Raw genomic sequence first — 10,697 nt, forward strand, 5'->3', positions numbered from 1 at the left:
GACATGGTGCTATGGCTCAAGTGGTAGAGTGCTCGCCTTGAGCCAAAAAGCTCAGAGACAGCGCCTAGGCCCAGAGTTCAAGCCCCAAGAGAGACAAGAAAGAAAGAGAGAGGGAGGGAAAGAAAGGAAAGAAAAAAAGGAAAGAAAGAAGAAAAGAAAGGAAAGAAGAAAGGAAGGAAAGAAAGAAAAGCAAGCAAGCTGTGGCAACTCTGCCTGCAAGGGTTCATTGTTGTTGTTGCTTGTTGTCATTGTTATTTGTTAAGTGATTTTACAACTAACAACTGCACTCTGATGATTTGACAGATTTCTTTAAATGCCAGAATCTCATAGTGCCTTTCTAAGGGCCTCTTGTAACAGTCCTTGTTGGTCCAGAACTTCAGTGCTCAGCTAGGCAATTTACTACTCTGCCTTAGCTTTCATTTCCTGCTGTGCAAAGCCTCAAAGTCAACTAAAAGTGTGTGCTTAGGGTCTTCTCAAGTCTTTCAGATAGCCCCCACATACCTATTTGGCTTTCTAGAAGCCCAGCTTCAATATCCTATGACCATCTCATTCCTTAGCTTCCTTTTAAGCTTGGGAATTCATCCATTGTTTGCTACAATGGTTATGCATCACCTTTCAACCACTGGGACATTAAGCCCTTGCCTTTATACTTTGTCTTATAAATCCTCCCCAGGGAGAGACTTTTAGCACTAGGCTTTGAAAGAAATCTCTGGCACCTTTCTACTCACTACATCACTGGGAGTGTAGGCTGTTATTTTTCAAGGCAGCCTCTAAGCTGAGGAAAAGTGGATATGTCTACAGTGAATTAAAATGTTTCAGAGGTCAATGTTCTGAGATTCATTTGTTATTCTTGTGTAAATTCTCTCTACATTTTTGCAAGCCTTTAGTTAAGTGTACTGAAAAACTTATTGCACAAATTCTGCTAATTATCTCATTGTTTTTATTGAGAAATTTTCTTTTTTTTAATTGTGAAAATACCTTACAGAGGGGTTACAATTACATGGGCAAGATAACGAGTACATTTCTTCTCAAGCATTGTTGCCTCCTCCTTTGTTATTGAGAAATAAATTTTCAAAAGCCCTTTTGCCTTTTCACTATGGTCACCCGTTATGACATCTCAACCTCAGTAGTTTAATATGAATCTCTAAAAACTGGTATCTTCTTCCATAACCACAATACCATATATGACACCTGAACAATTTATTTTCTTAATATCATCTTATGCCAAATTGTTATTTAAATTTCCTCTAATAGTACCAGAAGCACCTGTTACAATTGGTTTATTCAAACCAGGATTCATTCAAGGAATACACATTACAATTGGCTGCTAAAATCTCTTGGTCTCATTCATTATTTAAAATTTTATTTTATGGAAATTTTTGTTTTTTTCCATGCATGCATATAATGTACTTTCAACAAATTGATCCATTATTAAATATACATTAAAGTGAAGCATCCATATTATCAATAACTGAATTCTTCTATTATAATTTTTTGCCATCATTCATTCATCTATATCTGGGTATTTTAGTTTTTACTGAGCCACTTCAAAGTAATATACAGCAATATCACAATATATTAATGTCACTAAAGTTAGTACTTGAGTATATTACCTAAGGTGATGACAAGACTAGTATATATTCTGTGAAGTGATAACATTGGTACTATGTGAATATCAATTCTCTAAAATCACTTGTTTCAGTAGGATTTGCAAACTAGAGATTTTCTAGTTCAGTTATTCTTGCTACCTTTATTAGCTGGCATTCTGCAGTTAAAAACCCATTCCTAATGCTCTGAGGCTATATACTTCCTATTGAAAAGTAACTTTTTTGATTCAGTGTGAAGGGAATATAAAAGAGTTTATAAACAATGTGTTCTTTTGGTGTGTAGACAAAATGACACCCATTGATATAAATGAGATAAAGTTATATGTGCTATGTTTGAAACAGAAGTTTTCTGAAGAAAAAACAATCAATGGAACCAAAAAGTTCCTAAATGCTTTACATAGGAAATTACTGTCAGGGTATTTTGGAAGGTTAGATAGATTTTGAATAGGTCGACAAAAGGGAAGAAGCATACTAAAGGCAGTGTTGATGAGGATGAAGACATAGGGAGACAGGATGAAGTATGCATACTTGGGGAGTGTAATAAGGAAGCAGTCTGTTTAGAAGAACTGAAGATACGGTTTCTTAGTCTATTTTCTTCTACTATAACAATATCACACACTGGGTAAATTCTAAACAAGAATTTTATTTGCCTCATGGTTCTGGAGGCTGAGAAGTCCAGCTGTGGGATATTGGCACCTGGTAAACATTGCTCCATCACTCTATAAGCAGAAGGTACCATTTGATGAAAAAGAGGGAAAGAGGGGAAAAGAGCTAAAATCACCCTTCTGTAACTAACCACTCCCATGATAACAAGTTTTATCCATTGTTTGTTTGGGGTTTTTTGGTCCCAGTACTGGGGCTTAAACTTAAGGCCTCAGACTCACACTTGGCTTTTATGTTCAAGGCTGATGGTCTACCACTTCCAGCTTTTTGCTGGTTAGTTGGAGATAAGGATCTCACAGGCCTTTCTGCTCAGACTGGCATCCAAACCCTATCTAGCACTTAGCTGGTACCTCTATAAAGGTTGTTCAAGTGATAAAGTTCCACTTGAGTTTGGAGGGACAGTGAAACCATAACAATGGGTGAGGAAAATAAAATTGGAAAGTTTGGCAAGGAGCGAAAAACATGAACAACTGTAATCACTTTACTCATTGTGTTTTGAGTATTTGTAAATTAGCTTCTTACCTCATGGGAAGCAGGAAGACTAATATACCTTGGCGGGGGTGTGCGTGGGGGACTGACTTTGAGCTGGATGTTGGTGGTACATGTCTGTGATCCTAGCTATTCAGTAAGCTGAGATCTGAGGATGCAGGTTCAAAGCCAGCCCATGCAGGAAAGTCTGTGAGACTCTTATAAATTACCAAAAAGGCCAGAAGTGGTCAAGTGGTAGAGTGCTAGTCTTAAGCAAAAAAAGCTCAGGGACAGCGCCCATGCCCTAAGTTAAAGCTCAGGGACAGCGCCCATGCCCTAAGTTAAAGCCCAGGACTGGCACGAAAAATAAACATTGAAGAGACAAGGGGTGTTTCTCAAGTATTAAAATACTTGTTAGATTGCTTCATAGCAAGGACAGGCTTCGGTCCAATCCCCAGTATAGAAGGGAAAAAAAGACGATCTTTGGAGTAGCTAGAAAATATAATTGACATCCAGATAAATATCTTAGATAGTAACACCTTGTACCGTTTCCCTCTTAGCACGTGTGACCCCAACTCTACCCAAGCAGGACCGTCCTGTGCGTGAGGGGACCCGAGTTGCTTCTATTGAGACAGGTTTGGCTGCGGCAGCTGCAAAGCTGGCACAGCAGGTAAGTGCTGACACATAGGCATGATCTTGCTACCAATCCCAGTTTCCCTTAGAGCCTCAAAGCTTAGATGTTCTGGCTAATAGGATCTCATCATTGTCTCAGGCGACCATTGATCTTTATCCTTGGCAGTATACCATCCCTTTCACATACTAGCTCTATGACAAGCTACTTCCAAAGGTTATACAGTTGACATGATTTAGAGTTATATTAGATACATGTCTGAAGTGGTAGAGTACCAGCCATGAGTAAGAAAGCCAAGAGAGAGCTCCAGGCCCTGAGTTAAGTATCCATACAGACACAAAAAAAAAAAAAAAAAAAAAACCAAAAAAACCAACAGAAAACCCACTGATAGGAAGGATTTGATCTGTCCTTTGCCCTCAGACAGTCCTGAGGAAATGGCTCTGTTAAGTACACTTAAGTTCTCAGCTACCACCTCGCTATGGTGGTGCCCACTACTAATCCCACCTACCTGGGAAGCAAAGATCAGGAGGATTGCAGTTCAAAGCCAGTCTGGACAAAAAGTTACTAAGGACCTCCCCCCATCTCAACAATAGCAGTAACAACAACATAGTCTTAGCTGTGTGAGAGGTGTAAGTTGTAAGATAATAGTCTAAGGCTAACCCTGGGCAAAAAAGTGTGAGTGTCTATTTATCTGGAAAATGACTAAAGCAGAAAAAGAGCTGGAGGTGTGGCTGAAGTGACAGAGCAACTATTTAGTTAATGTGAGGCCCTGAGTTCCAACCCCCAATTATCACAAAATAAAAATTATCAACCACCTATCACTATTGAAATTTGGTATAGTAGTAGATTTTTTCTTCTCCAATTTGTCTTTCTTAAGATAATGTTAGCCACTATTTTTTGTCCTAAAGAGTCACCTTTATTAGAATCAATTTCATATCTTGCATTACAAATTTGTTTAACACATATAATGTGCTCAGAAACACTACAAACATTTAGAGGTGAAACTGCTGGTTCTTTCCTTTGTTTTTTCTTTTTTCTTTTTTCTGTTTGTTGGTCATGGGGCTTTAACTCAGGGCCTGGGTCTATTGCTGAGCTTTTTATGCTCAAGGCTAGCACTACCACTTTGAGGCATAGTTCCACTTCCAGTTGGGGTATGGTTAATTGGAGACAGGAGGGAAAAACTGGGAGAAGGTGACAGAAGGGAAAACATGGTTCAAAAAGAAATCTACATATTACTCATTAACTGATTCATTAACTGTAACTCCTCTGTATATCAACTCTACAATAACAAAAAAAAAAAAAAGGGTTACATGGACTTTTCTGCCTGGGCTGGCTTTGAACTGTGATGCTCAGATCTCAGCCTCCTGAATAGCTCAGATTATAGTCATGAGCCACCAGCTCCCAGCTCTGCTGGTTCTTTTCTTCGTCAATGTCTCCTTAACTTCTCATACCACATCCTACAGCATAGAGCATTATTAGGCATCTGTTTTATGTTAGACACTTGTATGTATAATGTTTAATATAATATGGTCAGTGCACATGTTCAGTAGATAATTTCTTAATTATTTTAAAGGTAAAAAATATGAAACTCTAAGTGTATAATCCAGGATAAAATACCAGTAAATTAAGGAGAGAAGATTCAAACTCATATCCTTTAACTTCAAATTTCATGCTTGATATTTAAATCAAATGGGATACCAAATGTATATATATTTTATATGATGGTCTGTGGAGCTAAAATTAAAAAGTTTCTTGAAAGCCGTTGTCAAGGACTAACAGAGATCAAACAGGCCAGTTGGTTTTTTGACTAGAACTTCTATTATGTATATCTTAATGTTACATATAAGCTGTAATTTGAAAAACGAGTCATGCTGCTTTAAAATAAACAGATAAATTAATTACAGTTGAGAAAATGGCACTTAGGGCCATCTAAGGAATAACTTCAATTTGGGTTGATCACAGCATACTTCAAAGAAGAGGGTTTGGCAGCAAGATTTTGATAGTGTTGTTGAGAGAAGACAAAGAAATGTAATCACTGGTTTGGTCTGTCTGGTTATGTAGCATTTAAAAGCTTGAGTTCATTCACAGGTTCTCACCACCATTTTCCCAGGCTCTCAGGGTTCCAAATGTCCATTATATAAGGATCAACTATGCCATGGATAGTCAATCCATACATTAATGGATAGATGAAATCCAAGATTGGGGGAGAAGTGACATAACTCTGTCTTTCCAAAATTGATGTTTTAAGACCCAGTGGCTTAAAAGAGTTTTCATGTCCTCTGTTAGAAGAAAAAGACCAGCAAGAAGAAAAGACATTGGAAAAATAAGGGATAATTTACCATTTAAGTTACTACCATAGGCTATGACAATAGCAGATATTAATTTACCCTTTTTACAGATCAGGTAACTGAGATTCAGGAAGATTAGGATCTTTGACTAAGTCATCTAATTTTGGAGTACAGCCCTGGATTTGAGCTCAGGCTTCTCTCATTTCAAAGCTAACAATCTTTCTACTCAAATTTGAAAAAAAAATTCAGGGTATGTTTTCAAATAGACCTGGTTAAGTACTGGATCTGACTATTTTCAACTCAGAGGCTTTGTTGTCAAGTTATGTAATATTCCTGCAACTCAGTTTTTTAATCTGTAAATGAGGGTTTTTCTTCTTTGGGGATGTTATAACAAGTAAGATAAAGTAAAGTGCATCAGCTATTGGTGTAGAATTGGTTTTAGTACTATCAAAAAGTCTATGATCTACCTCAGTGATAATGCTAGGACTAAAAGCCAAATCTCCAAATTCATTTGCAGTTCTTTTGCCACTGTACTGTTTAAGTGGCAGTGCTGCCTTAAGGGTAGATGGTATCAAAGAAATGACCTCATGTGAAAGATGATGTTGTGTTTAGCAGGTTAGACTTGGATAGGGTAGGGAAAAGGCAGATTTCAAAATTACATTGATAATTGTCTTACTGCTTTTTTGGGAAATTAGCTATTCTCTACTTCTGATCTCTTTTCCCACTTGGCTGTGTTTCAGGAGCTTCAGAAGGCCCAAAAGAAGAAATATGTCAAGAAGAAGCCTTTGCTGAAAGAGCCAGTACAGCCTCGCCCTCAAGACACCAATGTTAATGTGACAGTACCGGCCCCAACACTGGCTTCTACACCCCAGGAGCTCACATCCTCCTCACCCTTGCCTCCTGAGCCGAAGCAAGAAGCTCTGTCTGGAAGTCTTGCTGACCATGAGTATACTGCTCGTCCTAATGCCTTTGGAATGGCCCAGGCAAACCGCAGCACCACACCCATGGCCCCCGGTGTCTTCTTGACCCAACGGCGTCCTTCAGTTGGTTCCCAGAGCAATCAAACCGGACAAGGTACATGGGACATATAGTGGTAGAAACAAGGGAAGCTTAGGGCCACCTTCTCCAAACCCTATGTGCTCTAACAGATGAGAACACCAAGGAGAAAGACACTGAAGGCCAAATTAAGATGATTGGATATGAGCTCATGGGACTTAGAGAGATCGACTGCTATTTAAGTAGAGGTTTATTAGATTTAGGTTCTTTTGGTGGTTAGAGTGGAGGGTGGACTAGAATTGGGAAATAGCTTGGAAGGAAGCATATACAAAGATTTAGGCAGGAATAAAGAGAAGCTGGAGCTCTGACTAAAGGAAGGAATAAACTGAATATAGTAATAATTAGGACACAGGAGGTGCATTGATGTGGGGAGAGAAAGAGACAATAGAGGTAAGATTCAAGTTCCCCTTTTCCCCCACATTGGCCCTCAAAACCTGGCCCCTAGAGTATACAGCTCAAGGACACTTAGGTGGGTGTGATAGTAAGGATTAACAAGAATGTGGGCTTTAATGAAACAAGCCTCTAAGGATGGAAACATCAGGAACACTGGGTTGTATACGTTAACCAGGCAGTTATTCAACCCTGATGAGCTGGATAAAAGGACCTGGAAGCACATTCATGTTCCGGAAGAAATTTAGAAGGAAAAGGATTGGACCAAAGAAAGAAAGCAGTGGGAAAGACAAACTATAACCAGGGAGTTTACAGCTGCTTCACCAGGTCGGAGGAGGAAAAGCCAAGGTATATGGTATTGGATAGATGTAGTTAAGGAGGGTTTCTTGTCCAGTATGGCCCAAGGATGAAGAAACTTTGTGGAGAGAGAAACAGGAGGGGAAGTGACCTAAGGACAGTTGTTGCTGCAGAGTTGCCAGTAAAGCCTTTTCCATACCCTTTGCTTACTTTCCCCTTCCCTCACAGGAAAGCGTCCCAAAAAAGGCCTGGCCACAGCAAAGCAGAGACTCGGCCGTATCCTGAAAATCCACAGAAATGGCAAACTACTTCTGTGAACTGATCCCCTTTGTGCCCCACCCTTCACCCCCATTGCCTTCTCCGTTGTTAACTATTGGGGCACTCCTGGATCCTGTCTGCCCCGGACAAGGTGCTGAGGTGCACTGTCCTGCTTTCTTGGGACTGACCAAAGGCACGGACTTTCCCACAGACCCCTTCAATGACTCCTTTCGGCTACCTTTCCACTTTCACTATGACTATCCTGTTTTCCTTTTCCATTCTCCCAAGTAGCAGGTAAATGGAAAAGGTTTCCAACTGACTAGAATCCATTTTTCTGCTTTTCTAACCTCCTCCCCTTTCATTTGTGTTGTGCTTTATACTTGTGTCTCTCCCACCCAACCCCCAGGTATAGAGGGCAGAATGAGAGAGGCAGGAAGAGAGCCTGGGCACCTCAATATGCGTGGCCTTGAAATGGGAGGCCCAGTACTCAAGATTGTCTACAACTCTAGCCTTTCTCTAGAAGCCTGCCCATTTGTACCTACACTTCCCTCCCTTTCTTTCCCTAAATCCAGTAGATATGCCCCACCTTCAGGCTTGGTCCTGGAAGAAGGCTGTGTTCATTGCCCCCTCTTGCCAAATAATTTATGGATAAAAAGAATGGGGCCCAAATCTCCTTGCTGCCCCACTGTGGCCTTTCTAGATGGACTAGAAAGGATGACCTCACTTATCCTTGGGAAGAAAAGAAAATTCTGTTATTCTTCAAAATGGGGAGAGACCAGACCCAGGCCCCTTATAGGCCTTTGACTATAATAGGATCCAGCAGAAGGAGGCTGTTTTTGACTGGCTATATATGAAGCATTTTGTTCCATAGTGATCTCTGGGGATTTGCTTGGATCTGGAGGTCCTATGGAACATGAGTATGCATGGCTGTGGATAGGCCCCGGCAGATAGAAAACTGTGTCCCAGAAACTTGAAATCACCTATCGTTGAAGCTGATAACAGTGGCCCTATAGCCTACTTTCTCCATCTACCTATACCACAGAACACAGCCTGGACATTTCAGTGAGGGTATGGTGAGACAGCCACCTCTGGGATCTTCATTGGGAGCCTCCATGCTTCTTTTCCTACCTGAGGTCTTAGTCTGAAGAAGACCTCAGAACTCATATCTTCACCTCTGGGCCTTTGCACCTCTGGACCACAGGTCAACGTTCAAGCAGAGTGAAGATGGCCCATGTCTAGAAGAAGAGATGCACATCTGGGAAGGAGCAGACCATCTGACCCGCCCTTCTCCATTCTTCTTTTGTGATTGTCTCCATTGTCCAGATAGTGCCCCCACCTCCTTTTTGTCTTGCCTCACTGGCAATCCAGACTTGGAGAATGCCTCCTCCCTTATTCCATTTTGGCACTACCCAAGTGGAATGTATCTTTGTCCTCTAACCTCCACGCCAACCTCATCCCAGCTTGCTTGATATTTTGGGGGGAATTTAACAGCTACCATGCAGGCCACAGGGAATTTGTGAGGCTTCCTCTATCTTCATTGTGTCTAGTTTGTCTTTCCTTTGCCTATAGACCGACCTTTACTGTCCTTCCTTGGAATCAGGGGTCCCTTAGTCCATTTGCTTTCCTATCTTGGGGACCCCAGGGGCCAAGCAGTCATCTGTTTAGTCACACCAAAGGCAAAAAGCCTAGCTACCTCCCCCTCCTCCTCCCACCCCCAGCCTAGCATTGAGGTCCCTATTCCCAGTCCCTCTTTTCTACCCAGCTCTACTTATCTTGGGGATTTCAAGGCAGCAAGGGGTTGTAAGGGGAAGGGCTGAAGAAGCCTCTGTCCTTGTGTGGGCAAATGCCTGACTAGACACTGACTGCTGTCACCAAGACCAGGTGCCCAGACCTTTTGTCCATTAACACCCCTTCTTGATCTTTCAAGGCAGCTAATTGCTAGCAAATCCCCCTGGTTCCTAACCTCTTTCCTCTGTTTCTTTGTTAGAACTTTGTATGGAACTGAACCCAGCCTCTATTTGATTGGGTTCATTTAGTTTAGTTGGGTTCCTGGAGCCTCCTGTCTGTTGTTTTGTGTTATTTCCAATGAAAAGCAAGTTTACCTTCAGAGTTATGCTTTTCCAAAGAGGCTAGTATGTTTTGTTGTTTTGTTTTTGTTCTTTTAATGTTTCAGGTTCTAAGTGAAGTAAGTTGGGGAGGGATTAGGAGTGGTAGCAACCAAGGTTTAGGACATGGTGAGATAGTTACCTCTGATCTCCAATCCCCAGCAAGAGTTGGGGGTGGGATAGGGGCAGGGAGAGAGGATTTCTATTCACCTTTAATATATTTTTACAAAAAAGCAAACAATTTAAAAACAAACCCACCGCTTCTGTACATGTTTAAATATATTTTTAGAAGTGGGTAGGATTGTGAATTTCTGATGCAGGGCCTTTTTATAAATAGGTTAGAGTAACATCATCTGGATTTCTCTTGTTTTTTGCCCTTGTTTTTCTTATGTTGTGTTACTAATGTAATTTATATTTTTTTTAGATCCTCCCTTTCCTATAGAGATAAAAGTGATTTATCTTGGCAATTGCTTTGCTTGGCATTCTTTTTGTGGCAGTGGCTGTGGTGGTGGTGAAGGTGGTGGTGGTAAAGGTGGTGCAAGTGTATGGGGTTCAAGGAAATAAGAGTTTCTCTTTGTGTTTCCCTCAGCTAATTATCAGTGGACATTTACCAACCTTATACCTTATCAGAGGACTGATAATCTGCCTTTTAGGAAGAACACAATTCTCATTTCACACATCTGAACTTAGGTAATCATAAGTACAGTGAGCAGAAAAGGTTATAGCAATTCTAGGGGGCCTGAAAAGTTCAATGAAAAGGCTTTTAATAGCTTCCATTGGACTATTTTTGTTTTTGCTTTGTTCTTACTGGTTCTGGGGCTTCAACTTGGACTGGGTGCTATCTCTGAGCTCCATTTGAGCAAGGCTAGCACTCTGCCACTTTGAGCCATAGTGCCACTTCTGGTTTTAATTTTCATCAGTTGGAGATAAGAGT

The 10,697-nt window shown here is 40.8% G+C and overlaps 1 protein-coding gene across 11 annotated transcripts in view; it reads left to right on the forward strand.

Annotated features, from left to right (window-relative positions):
* Phf8 (PHD finger protein 8) overlaps positions 1-10,245 on the forward strand; it is a 107,435-nt gene extending 97,190 nt beyond the window's left edge. For 10 of the 11 annotated variants that reach the window (XM_070040410.1, XM_070040404.1, XM_070040412.1 and 7 more), the window contains exons 20-22: positions 3,299-3,408; positions 6,398-6,731; positions 7,629-10,245. In XM_070040410.1, coding sequence (XP_069896511.1) covers positions 3,299-3,408; positions 6,398-6,731; positions 7,629-7,717 — 533 coding nt within the window. In that variant the 3' untranslated portion in view covers positions 7,718-10,245. The remainder of the gene's footprint in view (positions 1-3,298; positions 3,409-6,397; positions 6,732-7,628) is intronic. The other variant, XM_070040413.1, reaches the window with a different exon arrangement.
* Positions 10,246-10,697: the final 452 nt, after the last annotated feature.

Source organism: Dipodomys merriami, unplaced genomic scaffold, assembly GCF_024711535.1.
Source record: "Dipodomys merriami isolate MVZ:Mamm:240054 unplaced genomic scaffold, mDipMer1.0.p SCAF_3, whole genome shotgun sequence".
Lineage (NCBI taxonomy): Eukaryota > Metazoa > Chordata > Mammalia > Rodentia > Heteromyidae > Dipodomys > Dipodomys merriami.